This window comes from Octopus sinensis, linkage group LG13, assembly GCF_006345805.1.
Source record: "Octopus sinensis linkage group LG13, ASM634580v1, whole genome shotgun sequence".
In the NCBI taxonomy this organism is placed as follows: domain Eukaryota; kingdom Metazoa; phylum Mollusca; class Cephalopoda; order Octopoda; family Octopodidae; genus Octopus; species Octopus sinensis.
Window position 1 is genome coordinate 26816824 of NC_043009.1, and position 23192 is coordinate 26840015.

Sequence of the window (23192 nt, forward strand, 5' to 3'; positions counted from 1 at the left end):
TACATTTAGAAAATTGTGTTATTTTATGAATACATTGTTTTGAGAAAACATCAAGTTTGTTTCGTGATTTTGTAAAAAAAAAAAAAAAAAAAATTCTGGGATAATTTCTTTCTTCTTTAAAAAGAAGGGATTTCAATCACTCATCAGTCAAGAGTCACATTTATGTTTCACATTCATACCAACTCACACTGTGACAAATGTATTGAAGGTTTCCATATTTTGTTTAGAGAAAATATGGAGGGCCTTGTGCACTATTTTGAATGGAAAGTAAGTGTTACAGGAACTAGAGGTGTCTCAGTTATCTTCCTCCATCTGTTGAGAACTTCTCCGGTTTTGACGCTGTGGAAACAAGAAAAAGATAGATAGATGAAAATGTCAAAAATAATGATTTGTTATAGGACTACAAACAAGGATTAGGTAAATCTAACCAAAAAGACCCTGGCATATAGGTCAGATCAGGTCTGGGGGTGTGTGCTGTTGTAGCACTTTGTTGCATTCCCCATTTGTTTTGCTCAGGGTTGTCCTGGGCAACAAAGCAGTATCCCAGTCAGTCCCGTTTGCGAGACATTTCACCTACTCTGACCAAGAGACATGTGGCCAACCAACACGAACTACCACCCAAGCTGCGTCCTCAGAGAAAAGAACACAATACACAAGATCCAATTCAGAAAATTTGTTTTGTCAGGTTTTCCAGAATATACAAACCTGTTAATTATTAGACCAACCCACAAAAGAATGGAAGGCAAAAGGGATACAAATGGGGTTGGAACTGTGAAGGGGCAAAAATTAAGTAATGTAAAATAGTTTCCCAGCATTTTAACCTTTGTGCTAAAACAATAATTTCTTACAAAGAACAAAACAAATTAAATGTGATGCTGTCTGTATGTTGCAAAAGATGTGCCATAGTAGTTCCATGTCATGCACACAGAGACAATATTTTAAAGGTAGGGAACAGTTAATTAATCTGATTTCAATAATTGATTGGTTTTTGTTATTGACAAGCCCCAGGAAGAAGAACTTTGATGTAACATGAAACATGCTTATGCTTTATGTATGTTTTAATATCAAACTACAGGCTAGTGTAAACATTATATTTATGAAGCAGTATTCTAAAACTGAAGTATTTCAGATTGTTTTCTTTTTCCTCTTGTCTCAACTAACCTCGATACAACCTACCCCAGACAGGCAAATATATAAACACAGTGAACTTACAGAACGGATTGGTGTATAGCCAACTTTCAGCTTTCCAAATCTCGGTTGTTTTTTGCTACTCTGCTCTATGGTCTCTGTACAATCAACATTTGGGCTGATGGGATATAATACTGTGGTCAAATCACCTGCAGGTGTTTTAATCAAAAGAAAAATAAATAAATAAGATTATAACTTCTTCAAAAATTGTACACTAACTCACAAGGCAAATCAATTATTGAGACAAAGGGCAAATGTTGGGAACTAAAACAAAAATAGAAGTCTTAAAGAACTCATCAAAAGTACTTGCAGTTATTTAATCCTTTCATTATTATATTTCTAAAATATTCCTGAATTTAGATTGGCTTCACAAAACTAAAACTTTCATTTTTACAGCTATCTATGAATGGTTGTATATACAATGCTGGCAGGCAAGTTATCTTGGACAAAATCTTACTATATCTTGCAAATGGCTGTTTTAACTGAGTACTGCTTCAGTTGCATGTACTGGATTATTTATTCAGCTCAGCAGCTATTTGCATTTGTTTCCTCTATCAGAGGTGACAAATCTCATCTAGGTATGTGACCAGTTGCGAGTACACATCATTGACAAGGTCCAAGAAGGCTGAAGTGCATCTGGCATCCTCACTAACCACTGCTAAGTTTTCATGTGTACAAGAATTTATTTCAGACAAGACAGACAGTAATTTCCCTTCCAGTGGTGTATATACAAAGTATGATACATAGATGACTAATGGAACTGGATACTGCTTCAATTTAGTACACCAGGTTTTTTTTTTATGCATTATTTATTAAATGAATTAAAGTGGCATTTGGAAAACTTACTGGGTTCTACAATGTGTCTCTTAGAGAAATTTTCTGAAATGAAATAATACAATTAGTGCTGTTCCACATTTCTATATACATTATGTTATATATACCAGTATGTTAATCCAAAGTTGTTTCAAGTGTATCATCATTATTTAGCATCTGTTGTCCATGCTGGGATGAGCTGGCACGCAAGAAGGCTGCACCAGGATCCAGTCTGATTTGGCATGGTTTTCTACGGCTGGATGCCCTTTCCTAACACCAACAACCCCGAGAGTGTAATGGGTGCTTTTACGTGCCATTTGCATGATACCAGTATCTGCCACGACTGCGATTCTGCTCGGCTTGATGGGTCTTCTCAAGCACGACATGCCTATATGAATTTAATTCTAACCTGGACAGGCTTTCACACAAATCATTAGATGTTTTGTTTAAAGATTTCTATATTGAGACACACATTTTTTGACTTAGCTCAGAACATCCAGGGTTTTTGTCATTGGGGATACGAAATCAGATTGAAACCTCAATTACCCCAGTGTTCAAGTGGTACTTATTAAATAAGTGCTTACACCCAGAAAGATGAATGGTGAACTCTAGAGAGGTTTGAACCTCATAGATAATAGAAAGGAAATGTAAAACAATAATGTTTCTGATTTAGACGCAAGACCTGCAACTTTAAAGGGAGGGATTAAGTTGATACCATCAACCCCAGTACTTGACTAGTGCTTTATTTTATTAACCATGGAGGGGTGAAAAGCAAACATGACCATGGCAGGATTTGAACTCAGTATAGCATTGGAAGAAATACAAAGCCTTTATTCTTTTCTACTCTAGGCACAAAGCCTGAAATTTGGGGGGAGGGGGCTAGTCGATTAGATCGACTCCAGTATGCAACTGGTACTTAATTTATTGACCCCAAAAGGATGGTAGGCAAAGCTGAGCTCGTTGGAATTTGAACTCAGAATGGAAAGACAGACGAACTACCGCTAAGCATTTTGCCTGGCATGCTAATGATTCTGCCAGCTCGCTGCCTTATACAAAGCCTTTATTCCAAGATTCAAACAATTCTGCCAGCACAACGATGTCTAACAGTGGCCCCAATGCCACAAATCTTGGAAAGTTGATTTAAATTAACTCCTGTACTTCACTGCTACTTATTTTGAAGAACCAAACAGCAAAGCTATGGGTACCCCCAATTACAATTGCAATAAAGTCTTCACTCACTCGAGCAGTTCTCCTCCTCCTCTGTAACAGAATCTGCAAATGCAACAGACTTTGGTCTTTTCATACTTTTCCTACAGCAAAGAGAAAAAGAAAAGATAAGAACATTATTGAAATATCATCACTTTTTGTGTTCATTTTTCTTCTCTTCCAATACATGTTTAACAAATATGAAATACTAGCAGTATCGCCCGGCGTTGCTCGGATTTGTAAGGGAAATAACTATAAAGCATTTTTAGAGAGTTATAGCCCAAAAATATAAAAAAAATGCGTTAAAAATGGAAAAAAAACTATGGTAAATTTTTTTTTTAATCGTTGACTCATCGTAGACATTTTTAGAGAGTTACTTCCCTTATATAATAGCGAAAAATGCATTAAAATGGAAAAAAATTATGGCAAATTATTTTTTAAATCGTAGACTCATCATAGACGTGCGCTAATACCAAAAGGGCTCGATATGAATCACGACTATAAGATACCCGCTTTTGGTTACACTGCACCGCAAAATGTGGGAGTAGTTAGGAATCTAAATCGTAGGAGACAGACACACAACTTGACTTTTATATATAAAGATATAATCTACCTTTGGATCTGGCTCCTATGTTATTTTATCTGAGACCAAATTATCAACATCTCGTCTTTCCAGATTTATCTTTGGTATGACCATATTCTATCTGCACTTCAATAGAAGTACACGTCACACAACACAACACACATATATATGAACTGATTGTGGACAATGCTGCATGGCATTCAGTTAAAAATAAGTCCAGGACATCACCAATGAGTGAAAAATACATAAACACACGAGAGATAAGTACAAGACAAAATACCTAAAGAAGTTAACTCTTTGTCAGTTGTCAACCATTTTACTACTCCCTTTTTCATGCTTTCAATGACAAATAGAGAGTAGTAAATCAACAACTGACGAGTTTTCTTCTTTTAGTATTTTGTCCCATACTTATCTCTCATGTATTTATGTATTTCCCACTTGCTGGTGATGTACTGTACTTAATGTGTATTACATATACCTGTTGCCGGGTCATAGTGTTAGTGCATGCATATACAGCTGCATGCGTGTGCACATACACGCGAGTACTGTCCAAATCTCCAACCAATCACATACAGCTAGCTGGCATTCAATTGGCGTATCGAGTTTCGGGCATTTTGATTGGGTTTTGGATAGAAAATTCACAAAAAGTCACTTCTATTGATTTTTTAATAGCTTTGCGGGGTGACTGGGGAAATGTAAAGATGTGCACGACCACCCTTGGACAGTTTTGAATGACCATAGAAAGTGCAAGCCCGCTAACTGAAAAATTGTGGATTTGTATAAAGGACACACACACAGACAGACATTTTGCCATTTATATATATAGACTAGCAGAATTGCCCGGCGTTGCTCGGGGCTGAATTGCTTGAAAGTACTGTTAATGATTGCACTGAATTTATGATTATTCAGGCAAATATTGATATAAGTTTACGGTGGGAGATAAGGACTTAACGATCAAACGTGTGCCATTGCATTGTTTTGGGGGAACCAAATTTCTGATGAGCATTATAGGGGCACCAACTTTAAGTTTGAGAAAGTGTGGTGGTAGTCCGGGGTGCTCAAAGGAATTGAGTACCTCTATTGGATAGTTGATGACGTCCTCTGGGTCAGGAGTTGTATCGATAGACTGATATACATAGACTTCCCCAGGAATGAGTTTTAGCATTTCATCATTAATATGGTGAACAGTTTTATTCCTCGGGGCCAGTATAGCCTTTTTGCCAATCCAATCCATATTCTGATAATTAGCTTGTAGATCTGGGAACACTGCATCTCAGAGATCAGAAGGCGTTTTAACAATGGTACAAATGGAATCGATGGCAATATTACCATTTTCATCCCTGGTATTTTGCCTTCGCCAAGTGCAAGGAGGGTGGTGTGAGGAAATGCTGCTGATGTGATATTACGTCGCATATGAGCACGCAAATTGGTGTGAAGTTTGAGAGTTACTTCCCTTTATTAAAAAAAATATGCATTAAAATGGAAAAAAATGATGGTAAATTATTTGTAAAATCATAGACTCATCGTAGACGCGCGCTAATACCCAGAAGGGCTCGATATGAATCACGATTGGTTAAACTGCATCGCAAAATGTGGGAGTAGTTAGGAATCTAAATCGGAGTAGACAGACACACAACCTTTCTTTTATATATAAATATTTTCGTCCTAAAAAACTTTGTATGGATTGAATGGTTACCTCTATGGAAATATATACACGCACATTATACATACATGTGTGTATAGATGAATATATAAATACATTTAAATATCTATATACACTTTTGGGCGATCTTTCTGCTACTTGTATATACTTTAGATCTTATATTCGTCCTAAAAAACTTTGTATGGAGTGAAAGGTTACCTCTATGGAAATATATACACACACATTATACATACATCTGTGTATAGATGAATATATAAATACATTTAAATATCTATATACACTTTCGGGCGATCTTTCTGCTACTTGGATATACTTTAGGTCTTATATTCGTCCTAAAAAACTTTCCTGTCACACACTCACGCACACTCACACACACGCTAGCTTACAATTTTATTTATATATTTGCATGTCTATGTGTGTAAAGAGGAAGTGGGAATGCAGAGTGAAAGAGTCAGTCACTACAAAAAGTGAATTACTTTCACTTTATTTGTTGCACACTGTGTGTGTGTGTGCGTGTGCCCACACTAAGAAAAGCATTTGACTTATACACCACAATGTGAGTTTTCTCTAAATTTTGCTTAATTGGGGTTGAAATTTTAAAAAGTGGACCTGGCAAGACCCGATGCAGTCTACTCTTAAAAATGCTAGGTAAATTGTAATTGAAGAAATCCTATATTGTAGATTTCTATAAGAGACAAAGGGAGGCAGATAAAATCTGCCTTTTATAATAAGAGATATATATAGGTAAAACAAAAGCTAAGGGAGGAAGAGGAGGCAGAAACACTCCCAAGCATACATACGTATGTACATTTAGAGAAACAGCTTACCTCTTTGATGTCATGGGTGTTTGAAAGTCTATCAGATTCATATCTGCATGATTCTCAACTTTTGTAGAACATGGTTCAACATGGAACACAGACAGTCTTGCAATCCGTGTGGAACGACGACTGCCACTTTGAGCCCCTGGCGTCACTATTTCAAAGAGTGAAAATTACTGTTTAAAGAGGTTTCAGATGAATTTGAGACATATTTGTTTTAAAGCGTACAGACAAAAACATTTATGAAAACAAGTCACTACAGTCACTGAAATTGCTAGAAATAGATAGATAGATAGATATGGGGAATATGTTCAGTATGGAGCTGGGAACACCATACCTGAAATCAGGGCTGAGGAATCGAAACAAAAAAATTTCAACTCCGACTCCTGTACTATTGGCACATGACTCTGACTCCTCTTTATGTAATTAATTGATTGTGGTCTACATATTCCATAAAGCCTATGCATACACACAAGTTTGAGTAAGCCTATATGTTATAACTGGTTTATATTAAAGAATAAAGATATTATGAGTCGGAATCAGAGCCAATATAGTTTTACCAACTCCAGCTACCCCTTAATTGTTTCAGACTCCAACTTCGACTCCAGCTACCCAATGGTTAAAATGCATATTTGATACATGCACTGGGCAGAATAGATGTGTTTATCAGCAGCAAAAAGCCTCATGGAGAGCATATCTGTTGCACAGGTCCAGGGACAATAATGAGTGGATTCAGATCATCAAAGGCATATTGTGTGAACATGTCTGGTTCAGTGGTCAGGGTATTTGGCTAATGATCGTAAGTTCAATTCCCAGAAATGCATTGTGTCCTTGAGCAAGACACTTTATTTCATGTTGTTCCTGTCCATTCAGCTGGCAAAAATGAATGCTGTAACTCCCCAAGAACTACATCAAGTGTACATATGTCTGTGGAGTATTCAGCCACTTGCACATCAATTTCATGAGCAGGCTGTTCTATTGACTGAATCAACTGGGACCTTCGACATCGTAACCAACAGACTAAGCTGGGTGGGACTGGTGTCACGTATCATATGTTGGGTATATGCACGTACATGTTTAATTTTGATGCAGTGTGGTTAATTTTGGGCAATGTTTTAGGTTTATAGTAGATTCCAGTGTTGGTGTGTATGTGTGTAGGTTGATAAATAAACAGAGAGAAAGAGAGATCCTAATTTGTCAAATATTTGAAAAAAAAAAATAAAAGTTGTATCCAGATAATTCTGCGTTCTTCATTATAGTGTTAGACAGGTTTAAAACTATCTTAAATTTTACAAAACATGGCAATTTATCACACCATTTTCAATTCTCACAGCACCACCAACATCCACAACAACAACGTGATTGTTTTCAGGCTGTAACTCGTTAACTGAGTGATAGGTTGACCCATATTACAACCCCACAATCACTGTACCTTAATTAACAAACACCATACCTTCACACTATTTCTCCTAAATCAATCATTGTCTTAAGAGATGATTAGGTTTTACTTACATCCACCCCTGGACCTTCTTTTTGTTGCCGGGGTCTTTTTCTCAGTGGTACTTTCACAATTAAGACTGGCATGTTCAGACAAATCAACCAGCTGTCCAACCGGTACACAATCTTTGGTGTTTGTAGAATCTGAATAAAATTTAACAGAAAATACACATTACATTTTGAAATTTAAAGTAATAAAAACAGGATGAAAACACACACACAGAGGATGCAGCAGAAAAACTTCCCAAGTTTTACATACCCATTGCTGTGGCTCCAGTGAAGCTAGGGAGATGGAAATGTTGTTTCCATGGAGAAAATGTTTTACCGCTATTTTTTTTCAGTTACAGTCATGGCTTGGATCAATGGACATCATACATTTTTTGTGGAACCCTTTATCCCAAATGGTAAAACCAAAGTTTATTTGCAACACCCTGTATGCATGTGTCATCATCACCATCAAGATTTAATGCCTGTTCTTCATGCTGGCAAGGATTGGATGATTTGATAAGAGCCGGCAAGTTAGGGGGTTATGTTAAGTTCTATTGGCTGTTTCGGCATGGTTTCTGCAGCTATATACCCTTCCTAACACCAACTACTTTCAAGAGTGTACTGAGTGCTTTTTATGTGACACCAACAAAGACAAAGTGTCTTTGAGTGGTGGGGAGTAGTAATGAGGGAGGTGGCTTTGTACTGGTTGATGAGAGATTAAAATAGAAAGATAGAGATAGGAGTCTTGCTGTAGAAGAGCTACAAGGATATCTCAGTTGGAGAAGGCGACTTAGAGAGGAAAAGAGAGATGATGGTGGATATGTGCCGGGGACATGCCCTCAAGGCACCAAGGGGGAGAATATAGGTAGAGCGATACAGAGGATTGGGCTGGACAGGGATATATATAGAAATAAAACTATTTTTAATAGTGTACAGAGTAGTACATTGATAATAATAATAATAATAAGATTAGTCAGAAGAAATGAAAGAATTGTCTTTTAGATTATTTAAACACAAGTACAGAAACTCTTCAAATTTTCCAAGGAAATAAAATGAAATAAAGTAATATAAAGTAGAGTTACGGTTAGGGTTTTAAGAATTATTTTGTCTAACGTTTGAGAATGTTTTGTGTGTGTGTGCATGTGTACACACTACACACTTAAACACACTCTTCCAAGTGCAGCAGAGCTTAAGAAAACATCACAGCAAAATGGATATCTTACGACTATCAGGGATGAAACAAATACAAATTTAATGTAGATGTAAGGATTAGAAAATTTTACAATTCCTAAAGATTATATTAACAAACCCCGCAAAGTAATATCCTCACAAATAAAGCCCTCAGCAGCAACGTCCAGTAATATATTAGAGCAGAGTGAAGAGATTTTGAAAGGCAAAAACACATGGCTTGTTAAAAAAAAAAACAAGAAACAAAATATAGTGGGTGACAGACAAAAGTCGAGTGGGAAGTACAATAATAAACTAATGCCACCTACCTTTACTGGGCGATTTGGGAAATGATTCCATTGCAGAAAGTCTCCGGCTGACTCTCTGAGAACGTCTTCTGCTTTAGGAAAAATAACAAAAGTAAACTGAATTAATTTTCTTTAAAATCTTTGGTTCTAAGCTTACAAGGAAACAATGTAAAGGAACTGACCAAGTTTGAGGATAACGTATTGGCACACAAGTAGTAGTGAGTATAAGGACTAGCTGAGAGGGGCTCAATAGAGGATGAGTGGAGACAAGTTTAAGGATTGAGCATAGCTCAATGGAAGATTGGTGGAAATAAACACAAGAACAGCCAAGTATGATTCCATATCTGTAATTTATGGAACTAGATAAACTGGATTGGCAGACATTTTTTATGCATTAAGACACACAAACTGTTAATCTAGACATTGCTTCACCTGCTCATCCCCATTTTGCTTGAAAACTTTAGAAAATAAATCAATAAAATGATGAAATACAAACCTTGGTGGTGACTGGAGGACAAACACTTCATCATTTTCCTTTTCAACGTTTTCAACTGATGTAGATGACAATACTGGCTGACAGTTGTCTGGAGTGTTCACTGTTTCACCGAGTAGACGTGAGCGCCGGTTTGTCGATGCTCTCTTTCTCACAGGAGTTATATCTTGAAGGAGAGGGCTGGGTACAGTTGGAACATAGCTACGTCTTGAAACCAAAGGTGTTACCTTTGCTGAGTCAAAAGAATTCTGCACAGTTTCTTTATCCTTTGGCTCTATCTCAACTGTTTGAAATGTTTTATCATCTGAGTCGTCTTTCTCATGAATATCAGCCTGGATGTCTGCTGACCGTTCCTGGGTTGTCTCTGTGAAAACTGGCATGACAACTGGACTCCGGGGAGAATCTGAAAATAAAAAAATTCAAAGAATTTATTTAATCCAAAAGTTAAAAACTTAAAGAATTTAAACAGACTAAGATTTTTTTTTTTTAACCCCAACGTAAGTACAAGCATGGCAGTGTGGTTAAGAATTTCACATTGCAAAGATGGGGTTCAAGGATCAACTCCATAGCACAGCACTTTGGATGACTTTTACTACATCCCCAAAGCCAACCAATGCTTGTGAAGGAATAAGGTAAAGTAGATATGATGATGATGATGATGATGGAAACTGCAAAAATCCCATCATAACATCTACTTTTCCATGTTTGCATGAGTCAGATGGAGGTTATTGGGGAAGATTTTCTATGGCTGGATGCCTTTCCTGTCATTAACCCTGACATTTCCAAGTATCACTTAACGTAATAATGTTAATCATCTTCCATAATGATGATATTGAAATAAAGTGAGTGAAAATATTTCAGTTTTACAATAGAAAATGCAGGCTTGAAGAAAGGAAATCTTACCCAAACAATGCGGCTTTGGTGATCGAACTGGACTCTCCACTTTGAAGAAATGGCCATCAAATACTTTAACTGATTCTTCCTTCTCTGCTTCATCAGCATCACCCCCAGTTGAATTATTTGCAATTTTCTTCTTCTGTGCGATAAATTGGGCAAACTTTGATTTTCCTTTCACTTTCGAAATCTTGGAAGTAACAGGCTGAGAAAAAAATGAAAACAGGAGATAATAATAATTTTATCAACAATGTCGTTTAACCATCAATTAAAACCTGTTTCAGTCATTGGAATTTTTAGTTGAATAAACCGACCCCTGCACTTATTCTATCAGTCTCTTTTGCCGAACCGCTATGTCATGGGGACATAAACACACCAACACCAGTTGTCAAGTGGTGATGGGGAATAAACACAGATATATATACATGTATATATACAACGGGCATATTTCAGTTTCCATCTACCAAATCCACTCACAACGCTTTGGTTGGCTTGAACCTAGAACCATGTGGTTGGGATTTAAGCTTCTTACCACACAGCCACTTCTGTGCTTATTACTTATATATATATATATAACATGACTGTGTGGTTAAGAGGTTTTCTTACAACCTCATGGTTAGGGGTTCAATCCTACAGCATGATATCTTGGACAACTATTTTCTATCATAATCTCAGGACAACAAAGGTCTTGTAAGCAAAATTTGGTGGACAGAAGCTGTGAAGAAAGCCCAGTAGATAGGCTATGGCTAGAAGCAGCCGTGGCCAAACAGATAGAATAGTGGAAATTCCATCAAGCATTTTCATGTCTTGACCACCAGAATTTAATTGGTTCCATTCCACTGTACTTCTGAGATTCATATCAAAAGAAACTAGTTTGAAAAAAAAAACAAAAAAAAAAAACCCCACCCTACTCCAGTCATAATTATTTAATGTCCATTCCCATGCTGAGGTGGGGTTGAATGGTTCAACAGGAGTTCATGGGCCAGAGGACTGCACCAAGCTCCACTGTCTGCTTTGTCATGGTTTCCTAATGCACAATCCTTGGTGTATTGAGTGCTTTTTTACATGGCACCAGCATTAGTGAGGTCACCAAATAACTTGTAAGACAAGGCACAGAACCTGGGATTGAGGGAGGTGACTTTGTGCCAGTGATGAGAGGTTAGAGTTTGATAGAAGGACAGGAACAGGTGTCTTGTTATAGGGGGAGAGACAATGGCTACTCCAGCTGGAAAAAACAGAAGGTGCTGATGAAAATATATCAGGGAATATCTTTAAGTTACAGGAAGGTGAATGAAAGAGAATGGTAGAGAGGATTGGACTAGGTGAACAGATCCACTAATTCATAAAAAAAGTTAGAGAAGCACAGCAGGTGTGAAGTGGAATAAACAAGATTTCTGACCAATGGCCAAGCAATCATGATTTGAATTCAGAATGCAGAAGTGTTCTATCTCATATTATACTTGACTGATTCTGATGTCCACATTTTTGAGAAGTCTCTATGTTATCCTTTGACTCAATAGAAAACAAAATCTTTTTCAAATCATACCCTTAAAAAGGAAAAGGGTACATTAGATAATGAATCCATAAAAAGATGGGATGGTCAAGGATGGAATACTTTTGATAACAAGTCAGCTTGATGAGGGTCAACTTGGGGACTAAACAACATTGCCTCTTACCTTTGCTTTCTTGATTTTCTTGACAGGTTTGATCGATGGAACATCTTCTGCCTGCCAATTGTTGTCTTTCAATTTCTGTAAATCAGCAAACTTTTTCTTCACATCTTCCACCTTAGCAAAAGAAAAACATATTTTTAGCTATAGTCCTCAAAGAAAATACAAGAAAGCTACTTATAAACTTGATAAAGAAACGTGTTTGTTTTTTAACCCTTTAGTGTTCAGATTATTCTATCAAACATAATGCTTATTGATTCCCATTGATTTGAATTAATCCTGCATTATCTCATATCTTCAAGATCTTGATGGTGTAATTACTTCATGTAGAATAACATTGTAGGGTAGGTGTGAGGGCCTGGATCTGGTCAGTTTGAACATAAAACCGATTAAATATTTTGGCCGGATATGGCTGGTTTAAATACTAAAGGGTTAATGTAATTTTAATGCAGATCAAGACAAATTCAAACATGGAGAAGTGCCAATTTTACACAAATCACAATCTATTATTATAAAACCAAAAAAATACAAATAATTCTCCTCTCTTTTCCTTTTGGGGTAGCCAAGTATATCTTCTATAGTAAGACATCATCATCATTATTGTTTAAAGTCTGCTTTCCATGCTGGCATGGGTTGGATGGTTTGACTGAGGACTGGTTAGCCAGAAGGCTACACCAGGCTCCAATCTGATCTGGCAAAATTTCTATAGCTGAATGCCCTTCCTGACGCCAACCACTCTGAGAGTGTAGTGGGTGCTTTTTACGTGTCACTGGCATGAGGGCCAGTCAAGTGGTACTAGCATCGACCACATTTGAATGGTGCTTTTTACCTACATCTATTCCCTCTGTTATACTTTAACCTCACACCTGGTACAAAGCCACTTCCTTTGGTTCCACATTAGAAGCACCTGGTACTTCATGTAAAGTGGTTGGCATTAGGAAGGGCATCCAGCCATAGAAACTGCCAAAATCAGACAATTGGAGCCTGATGCCGCTCTTCAGCTTGATAGCTCCTGTCAAACAGTCCAATCCATGTCAGCATGGAAGGCAGATGTTAAATGAATAATAATAATAATAATAATAATGGTTTCAAATTCTGGGAAAAGGTAAGCTGATTGCATCAACCCCAGTATTTAACTGGTACATGCTTTATCAACCCTGAAAGGATGAAAGGCAAAACTGACTTTGGTAGAATTTGAACTTAGAACATAAAGACAGATAAATGCTGCTAAACATTTTGTTTGTCAAGCTAAAGATTCTGCCAGTTCGCCTCTATGTAATAACCAATATATACATCTGTTGGTTGGTTGATATCTCCAGAAATGCTTTACGTCATGTTGAGTGAGAGAGAGAGAGAGAGAGAGAGAGAGAGAGAGAGAGAGAGAGAGAGAGAGAGAGAGTGTGTTAGCATAAGAGATACAGGATGAGCATCAGAGCATCATAACTTTCTGAAGCATACAAATAACTCAATTTTACAAATTAGTTGCCTTTGATAATATGCACACACACGCAAACCTTCATCCAACATTGTAGTTACTCCTGAAGGTTTTAACAAATATTAACCAGTTTTGGGGGCCACCATCTGCTACCACCCCACCAGTCTGCTGAAATACTTACAGGGTTCAATAAAAGGTCAGTCATGTGACTGTAGTAGAAGAGAGAAGAACCAATGGAGAGAATTTTTCATTAGTGAAAACCACACTATAGCAATAAAAGAAAAAAAAATGTCTTACCTGGAAATCCACCATGTCCCAAAACCCTTGCAAATCTTCACATGTGGTTGTCTTCTCGCCAGTGTTAAATTCACAGTTGTCAACCAAACCAATGAATTGATGGAAACGTTGTGAAATGAGCAGCTTAGCTTGACCAATAACTGTGCGGACGTCACCCTCAACTGAAATCATAGAAAAGCCATCAATGACAGCGGCAAGACACACTCTCACAAAAAAACACAAGCAACAGGTAAAACCTGAAGCAATAATCACAAAGGAGAACCCCTACATGATTGCTCAACCAATTAAAACTAGCAGCGAGAAACATTTCCCTTGAATCATACCTTACGCAGCGTTTCTCAACCAGGGTTCCCCGGAACCCTAGAGTTCCACGAGAAAGAGTGAGATAAGCTAATGCTAATTTCATGATTGTAATATTACAATTCATGCACAACATATTGGTTATTGTAATACAGATGGAGGCGCAATGGCCCAGTGGTTAGGGCAGCGGAATCGCGGTTTCGATTCCCAGACCGGGCGTTGTGAGTGTTTATTGAGCGTAAACACCTAAAGCTCCACGAGGCTCTGGCAGGGGATGGTGGTGATCCCTGCTGTACTCTTTCACCACAACTTTCTCTCACTCTTACTTCCTGTTTCTGTTGTACCTGTATTTCAAAGGCCCGGCCTTGTCACACTCTGTGTCACGCTGAATCTCCCCGAGAACTACGTTAAGGGTACATGTGTCTGTGGAGTGCTCAGCCACTTACACGTTAATTTCACGAGCAGGCTGTTCCGTTGATTCGGATCAACTGGAACCCTCATCGTCGTAACCGACGGAGTGCTTCCTTCCTTCATTGTAATACAGACATTATCCTATCTAACCTATTATGTTATCAAAGAAATATAACAACAATATATATATATATGATATTTACCATGTGAACTACGATGAAAAAAATATGAGAAAGTTATAGTATATAATTATTTTTGTGCAGAGGTTCCTCGAGGCATGTAATTTATTTTAAGGGTTACGAAAGGGTAAAAACATTGAGAAACACTGCCTTACAGTCTTAAAGAAAGGATGATGGATACATCAGCTAACATTTATTTTAATATTATGCTATAATTTAAAGATGGTGAGCTGGTACAGTTCTTAGTACACTAGACAAAAATGATTAGCGACATTTTGTCCATCTCTATGTTCTGAGTTCAAATTTTGCCAAGGTTGACTATGCCTTTCATCCTTTTGGAGTTGATGAAATAAGTACCAGCTGAGTAATTGACTTAGCCCCTCCCTTATAAAATTTCTGGCCTTGTATCTATAGCAGAAAGGATTTTTATGTTATAACTGCAAAATGAATAAAATCCCATGAAGTAATAATCAGTGAAAACCACCAAGAGGCAATCATAATCTGGATAGTTTATTTTTTGATTTGTTTCAACTGAAGCTTCCACAACACTCGGCTATCTTCAAGATAAAGTGTCAGTAACAGCACACAGACAGATGTACAAATGGGAGAAAAGAAGGCTCAATAAATATAGAAGAGCTTATAAATTTGCTTTGTATGCTGCACACACACACACACACACACATATATATATATATATATATATAATTTCGCTCTTGCGTCTCATGTTTGATCTTTGACTTCTGGCCGAAATCAGATCGCCATGTTGATTCGTTAGTTACTGCACGCATATTTTTTTCTCTCCTTCTTTCTGTGTTTTTTTTTCTCTGTGTATCTTTCTGTTGAAGAGAGTAGGCTCGAAACGTTAAAGACTTGTTTTATTTATATTTCCTGAGCGCCATACTAATACAATTGTTTGTTTGTTTTTCACCTGCCTTCGTCTTTTGTCTATTTTCATAAAGCTTCCCGTTATATATATATATATATATAATTTTACTTTTAGAACTCAACAGAGCAAAACAGGTCTGCAGCAAGTTTAATATGACACTGTGCCCCTCCACACACACAAATAAAAAAACCTCTTCTATATCAAAACAAGTCTAATGAAGTTTTATAAAACATGGAGTCATTTAACCTATTGTTACTTTAACATTTCATACTATATAAACTGTGACAAGCTCTTAATCAAGGAGTCCAAAAGACAGCGCTAACTGTAGCAATGGAATTCTGATAAATGTGAAAAGAAAAATAATCTAATAACAGAAAGATTTCAATCTATTTTCTTACCTTCTTCACTGAGGGTCGGTACAACTACCTCCCAAACATCAGACAGGTTGTTTAGTATTTCAGTTTGTGATACCACAAGGTTCCTGAAATAAGGCACATTGTGTTCTACGTTTTCTGTGTCAGATTTTTCTGTCTCTGAATTTTGTTGGGAAGAGTCATCAGATGACGATTCCTGTAAGACTTGCCCTGCTGATTCTTGGCTAACAGCCTCCACAGTCTCCTCAAGTGTGGTCGCTGGGGCTTCTTGGGTGGCTATTCCAGATGCATCCTGGGTAGCTATCTCTGCTACTTCCTGTGGGACATCAATTACTTCCCCCTGGGCAACAGCCTCCTTCATCTCTTGTGGTTCCATCACTGGTGTTTCTAGGGTGAGAGTCTCTGCTGCATCCTGTGGGACAACTACTGCTGGTGATTCCTGAGTATCTGCCTCTGTTGGTGCCACCTGAGTAACTGTTTCTACTGGTGCCACCTGAGTAGCTGTCTCTGCTGGTGTTTCCTGAGTATCTGCCTCTGCTGGTGCCACCTGAGTAACTGTCTCTGCTGGTGCCACCTGAGTAGCTGTCTCTGCTGGTGTTTCCTGAGTATCTGCCTCTGCTGGTGCCACCTGAGTATCTGCCTCTGCTGGTGCCACCTGAGTAACTGTCTCTGCTGGTGCTTCCTGAGTATCTGCCTCTGCTGGTGCCACCTGAGTATCTGCCTCTGCTGGTGCCACCTGAGTAACTGCCTCTGCTGGTGTTTCCTGAGTAACTGCCTCTACTGATGCCACCTGAGTAACTGTCTCTGCTGGTGCCACCTGAGTAGCTGTCTCTGCTGGTGTTTCCTGAGTATGTGCCTCTGCTGGTGCCACCTGAGTAACTGTCTCTACTGGTGCCACCTGAGTAACTGTCTCTGCTGGTGCCACCTGAGTAACTGCCTCTGCTTGTGTTTCCTGAGTATGTGCCTCTGCTGGTGCCACCTGAGTAACTGTCTCTACTGGTGCCACCTGAGTAACTGTCTCTGCTGGTGCCACCTGAGTAACTGCCTCTGCTTGTGTTTCCTGAGTATCTGCCTCTGCTGGTTCCACCTGAGTAACTGTCTCTACTGGTGCCACCTGAGTAGCTGTCTCAGCTGGTGTTTCCTGAGTATGTGCCTCTGCTGGTGCCACCTGAGTAACTGTCTCTACTGGTGCCACCTGAGTAACTGTCTCTGCTGGTGCCACCTGAGTAACTGCCTCTGCTTGTGTTTCCTGAGTATGTGCCTCTGCTGGTGCCACCTGAGTAACTACCTCTGCTATCTGCTCTGTGACAGCTGCTGCTGCCTCCTGGGTAACTGACCCTTCTATCTCTTGGGTCCCTGATGTCACTTCTTGAGATTCCATCACTGGTGCCTCTTGGTTAACCGTCTCTACTGCCCTTTGACCATCTGTTTAAAAAAATAAAAAACAATGATTTCAATTCCCTGTTAATAGCATTTTTCAATAGGAGCAGCAAAACTTAGTAAAATAACTTTGTCGTCATTAAGCTGATGTTGGAACATAATATGAAATTTTGACAAATGGTTCTAATTTAGATCAGTGCTCTGCAATCTTTTTTTCACTTGCAGTACACTTATATTCTTTCCAAAATTTGGCGCCATACCTCAACTAAAAATATAACGAAAAGTATTCTTTTACTTGTTTCAGTCATTTCACTGCAGCCATACAGGAGAACCATCTTCAGTCGAACAAATCAACCCTAGGACTTATTCTTTGTAAGCCTTATTCTATTGGTCTCTCTTGCCGAGCTGCTAAGTTACAGGGACATATATACACCAGCATCAGCTGTCAAGCAATATTGGTGGGGGGGGGGGGCAAACATAGACACACACAAATATATACATATATATATACAATGGGCTTCTTTCAGTTTCCATATACCAAATCTACTCACAAAGGTTTGCCTGGCCTGAAGCTATAGTAGAAAGCACTTGCCTAAGGTGCCACACAGTGGGGACTGAACCTGGAACCATGTGGTAGGGAAGCAAGAATCTTACCACACAGCAACGCCTGTGCCTTTATATAGGGGTAAAAAAATTATATTCAGGTTACACTGTGGCACACCAACCAGTATGCTGCGGCATACCAGTTGCAGAGCACTGGTTTAGATCACTTCAAAAAAGGAAAATTGTAATGCAGAATCAGGGATGGTTTGAAATGGGTTGGGATCAAGGTTAGATGACTTAGAATTCAATAATTTAAAGCTGACAATCATTTCTGCCATGCACAAACCACACAGAAACCAAGACCCTACTGGAAACACTTATCATCGCAATATTTGAACCCAGAAAATAAGGAACACTATGTAGTAGGCACCATAAAAACACATAAATCCTTGCCTCTCATCTGCTACTTCATTGGCATATGATGGAACCTCTACATGGTTATGACTTGCTAGAAACAGTTATCAAATTTCCTTCATATTGTCTAAAATGACAGACAGGTCAAAGAATGTGGTCATTATGATTGGAAACCTTTAACCAAAGAATTTGCTTTGTTAGTGAAATCAAAATCAATTCAATGACTGGCATTCGTGCTAGTGGGGTGCAAAGAGCACCATACGAGTGTGAACGTTGACAGAGCAGCTATTCGAGTATGATCATTACCAGCGTCGCCTCACTGGCACTTATGCCTGTGCTAGTAGGGTGCCAATGGCACCATCCGAGCATGATCGTTGCCAGAGCAGCCAACTGGCTTCCGTACACGTGGCATGTAAAATGGCACTATTTGAGTGTGATCTTTACCAACGTCGCTTCACTGGCACATGTAAAAAAATTCGAGCAAGGTCGTTGCCAGTACCGCCTGACTGGCCCCCGTGCCAGTGGCACATAAAAAGCACCCACTACACTTTTGGAGTGGTTGGCGTTAGGAAGGGCATCCAGCAGTAGAAACTCTGCCAGATCAAGATTGGAGCCTGGTGCAGCCATCTGGCTCGCCAGTCCTCAGTCAAAATCGTCCAACCCATGCTAGCATGGAAAGATGACGTTAAACGATGATGATGATGATGAGTGTTTATACAGGAACAAAACAACAATTTCTGTATTGCGGGATAGTTTAATCTTTTCATTACCATAGTTCTGTTGAAATATGGCTATCTCTCCTTTAATTTTGGAAATAACGAAGTATTTAGAAAAATTACTGTCATAATTAAGCAGGTATTTGAAACGTACATTAATGTAGAATTTTGATGGAGGATTTTAAGTTAGATTTCTTTAAAACATAAAAGCTTGTATCACAGAACCAGGGGCAGTTTCAAGCTGGTAGGTATCAAAAAGTCACCTGGCCATTATCTGCACTCACCTGAAGTTGTAGAACCTTCTTTCAAAGCAGCTCTCTTGGCATCATCATCTTCCAATGAAAGAGTAGGAACTAAAAGAAATAAAGTAAAAAACCATGAGCCTGCGTAAAAATTTATTCAAAACAATACTGAATTTACTCCAAACATTCTTGCACAGACACATGGCGAATCTTGGTTGTTTGACAATGAGAATTCAGTTGTTTGATAAACTGAATTACCTGCCCCTGAATTGACATTTAAGTAGCTGACTATCTCACAAACTCTTGTACCTTTAACATGCTAGAAATGGCTATGAAATCTCCTCCAACCACATCCTGTTGTCTGGCAAAGGTAGAACACATTAGTTAGTGTAGACTGACACACAAAACAATGGGATGGTTATGGTTGGAGTGCCTTTGATTAAAGGTCTTTCAGAAATAATAGGTGGAGTGAAGACTAAATGGCCAGCTAGATAAGGCAATTAAGATTGCTTCTAGCTCACTTTGACCATTCAAATTTTTCATTATCTTCTAGTCACATGCAACATCGAAGGAAGTTTACAAAGTAAAGAAGAAATAGAAGTGAAATATTTTACCTTTATCCAATTGATGTTTGGGTATTTTACGACGTGTCATCTCAATCATTGGTGAATTCTTCAAAAGCTCAACCCTGGCAAAACAAAAATTGAGAAAAAGATTTTAAAAAAAAAATGTCAGAGAGGACAGGGAGGTTATTCAATTACATCAACAAGTACTTCACTGGTACTTTATTTTATCAACTCTGAAAGGGAGAAGGCAAAGTTGGCTACAGCAAGATTTGAACTCAAAACCTAAGGAGCCAGAAGGCCAGAAGAAATGCTGCTGTGCATTTTGTCCAACACGCTAATGATTCTGCCAACTCATTGCCTTAATAATAATATTGATTTCTTTATTGCCCACAGGCGGCTAAACAAGGACAGACAAAGGGATTAAGTCGACTACATTGACCCCAGTGAGTAACTGATACTTATTTAATCTACTCCGAAAGGCAAAGTTGACATCAACGGAATTTGAACTCAGAACATAAAGGCAGGTGAAATACTGCTCAGCATTTCGCCCAGCATCAATCCTTTCTGGTGTTGATTTGATCAACTAAACTCTCCATGGCAAACCACTTGCCTTCTATAAAATGTATGAAAACTTATAAATCATTCCAAGAACGAGGATTCAGTAGAAATGACAGCACTTCAGATAAGATGCTTTGCAATATTTAGAAACACCCGCCTAACCCATGCCAGTATGGAAAGTGGACATTAAATGATGATGAAGTACATGCTTAGGGTCTGAAAGGAAGTTAGGTACCATGGAAATGGTAAATGGTTTACAGCACAAAAAAAATCACTTTTGAATTTGTCAAAATAGTTGGAAGTGGTTTATATGATCGGAGTATTCATAGTGAGGATCTGATCAAAGACTTGGAAATTAAAATAAACGAGGAGAAATCGTTTCAAATATAAAGTGGAAGTGTACAAAAATAAACATTTTCCATTTTACTGTTGGTTTTGTTTCATTTCAAAAAATAAAAAATTTATTTTATGGTTTATTATTGTTTTTATTTTGAATTACATATATATGGGGGGCACAGAAATCATTTAAGTGATTAGGTTTCCATGAGTCTTAATCCGATCCTACCAGTATTTCAACTCAGAGCATAACCAAACACCACCATGCTTAATACCTGACAATGCCAATTCTACCATCCATTCAACTTGTCTAAAGAAACAGTCTTTTCTAACTTACCATTCTTCGGCGACTGTGGTACTTTAACTGAATCCATCTTAAGACAAGAGGATGATTTCCTGGGTTTCTTTTTGCTATTTGGTTTGGAGTCAGAAGAAGACTGTCGATTCCTTTTCGACTTTAAGCTAATGCTGCTAACTGGAGTCTTGAAGACAGCTACATCAGCACTATTTCTAACAGGAGTGAATGGCGATTCAGTAGAAGTGGTGGCTACTAAACTTTTTTGGTCTTCTTTCTCAGGAGCTTCACTCTCTTCAACCATTCCAGACCTGTTTGGAGACGTCTCCTCGTCTTTTGCCTCACCATTTTTAGTGGGTGAATCACTAACTCTGAAAAATAAAAGTCATTTCTTTAACCATTAGCATTTAAATCGGCCATATCCAGCCAAAGTTTTCTTGTTTTATGTTCAAACTGGCTAAATCAGGCTCCTCACACCTACCCTGCAATGTCATTCTAAAAATAAACAATAACATCATTGAAATCTCAAAGCTATAACATAATGCAAGATTAAATCAACACAATGTGAATAAATATGCATTAGATTTGACTGAGTAGTCTGAATTTTAAAGGATTAAATAAAACAGAATTTTTGAAAATACTTTCTTCACAAGAATGTCTTTTATTTTAGCTATAGAATTGCCGACATATTTTAAATAATTCTGGCTTGCTAGCAGAATTATTAGCATACTCTTTTACTTGTTTCAGTCATTTGACTGCGGCCATGCTGGAGCACCGCCTTTAGTCGAGCAAATCGACCCCAGGACTTATTCTTTGTAAGCCTAATACTTATTCTATCAGTCTCTTTTGCCGAACCACTAGGTTACGGGAACATAAACACACCAGCATCGGTTGTCAAGCAATGTTGGGGGACAAACACAGACAAACATATATATATATATACATACATACGATGGGGTTCTTTCAGTTTCTGTCTACCAAATCCACTCACAAGGCTTTGGTCAGCCCGAGGTGCCACGCAGTGGGACTGAACCCGGAACCATGTGGTTTGTAAGCAAGCAACTTACTACACAGCCACTTCTATGCCTATGTTGAAAGAAAAGTGCTTTGCAGCATTTTTATTGACACACTGCATTGTAAGTTCAAATTCTGTTAAAGTTGACCTTACCTTTCATCCCTTCAAGGGCTGATGTGCATAACTGTGAATTAAGCATGTTGTCATTAACTGTGTCTGAACGTAACATGGTGATATTTTACTTTGTCCAGCAAACAAATGTTTTGCAGCTGAGCAGATGGTGAAACAAAAAACAAACCTTACATGGAAACCAAGTAAAGGTTAGCAACAGGAAAAGCATTCAGCTGTCGAAAATCTGCCATGCTACAGTTTCATTTAACCATTGCCAGTATGGAAAAATGGTCAGAAAAACAATGACGATGGTTCATAAGTATATGCATACATACATATGCTCATATGTACACTCGCAAAGCCTGGTGACTGGATATGGTAGGTGGAAACTGAAAATAGCCCAATATGTATCTGTGTGTGTGTATCCTTGTCTCCACATCATGTTTGTAAATGAACATCTCCATCATACAAGCGATGTTGAGGCCATAGAAACTCTGCCCCAACAAAGTCTATCTGACCCATGCAAGCTCAGAAACATAGACATTAAATGATGATGATGATAGCTCACACAAACACTCTCTTTCTCTCTTTTCATTCTAATACATACCTTCCAAAATTGTTGGTAGGAGGTTCGTCGAATCCACTGAAAAAGAAATTCTGAGTACTGTTCGGACTTAGCGAAGTTGAGAAATTATAAGATTGGAGATTTTCAGGAGCAGTGAAGACAAAATTTCCAGGTACGAATGAGACACTCTCTCTTTCCGACCGTGTTGTAACCTTTGAAGACAATGTGTCAAAGTTGTTCGTAGTTGCAGGCTTACTTTTACCTTTAACAGGAGATTCTGT

The 23192-nt window shown here is 38.3% G+C and overlaps 2 protein-coding genes across 33 annotated transcripts in view; both read right to left on the bottom strand.

Annotated features, from left to right (window-relative positions):
- Positions 1-21398, bottom strand: LOC115218498 (disks large-associated protein 5). Of its 32 annotated transcripts, XM_036508256.1 has the most exons (18): positions 21263-21398; positions 20080-20153; positions 19508-19576; positions 17366-17595; positions 17276-17311; positions 17177-17221; positions 16799-17095; positions 16195-16744; positions 14021-14181; positions 12295-12405; positions 10628-10823; positions 9728-10127; positions 9253-9323; positions 7784-7912; positions 6281-6425; positions 3241-3311; positions 1213-1346; positions 1-339 (listed from the first exon to the last, which is right to left on the bottom strand). In XM_036508256.1, exons 2-18 carry the CDS (start codon positions 20126-20128, stop codon positions 295-297), a joined length of 2739 nt encoding a protein of 912 aa, XP_036364149.1. In that variant the 5' UTR covers positions 20129-20153; positions 21263-21398; the 3' UTR covers positions 1-294. The 32 variants fall into 32 exon arrangements, with proteins under 32 accessions (XP_036364149.1, XP_036364158.1, XP_036364156.1 ...); XM_036508265.1 differs by lacking the exons at positions 17177-17221; positions 17276-17311 and having other exon boundaries at positions 16799-17014; positions 17069-17149; positions 17447-17595; XM_036508263.1 differs by lacking the exon at positions 17177-17221 and having other exon boundaries at positions 16799-17014; positions 17258-17311.
- LOC115218256 (disks large-associated protein 5) overlaps positions 20140-23192 on the bottom strand; it is a 20587-nt gene continuing 17534 nt past the window's right edge. Inside the window, exons 4-6 of the mRNA XM_029788004.1 lie at positions 22954-23188; positions 21263-21591; positions 20140-20153 (exon numbers count right to left, since the gene is read on the bottom strand). Coding sequence (XP_029643864.1) covers positions 20140-20153; positions 21263-21591; positions 22954-23188 — 578 coding nt within the window. The remainder of the gene's footprint in view (positions 20154-21262; positions 21592-22953; positions 23189-23192) is intronic.

Bases quoted from the DNA above. Each gene is read 5' to 3' on its own strand.
- LOC115218498 (XM_036508237.1), bottom strand. From the start codon at position 20,128: ATGATTGAGATGACACGTCGTAAAATACCCAAACATCAATTGGATAAA. The intron at 12,406-14,020 runs GTAAGACATTTT...TCTTTTGCTAAG, and splicing joins GGGACATGGTGGATTTCCAG to GTGGAAGATGTGAAGAAAAA. The intron at 3,312-6,280 runs GTAAGCTGTTTC...TCTTTGCTGTAG, and splicing joins ACACCCATGACATCAAAGAG to GAAAAGTATGAAAAGACCAA.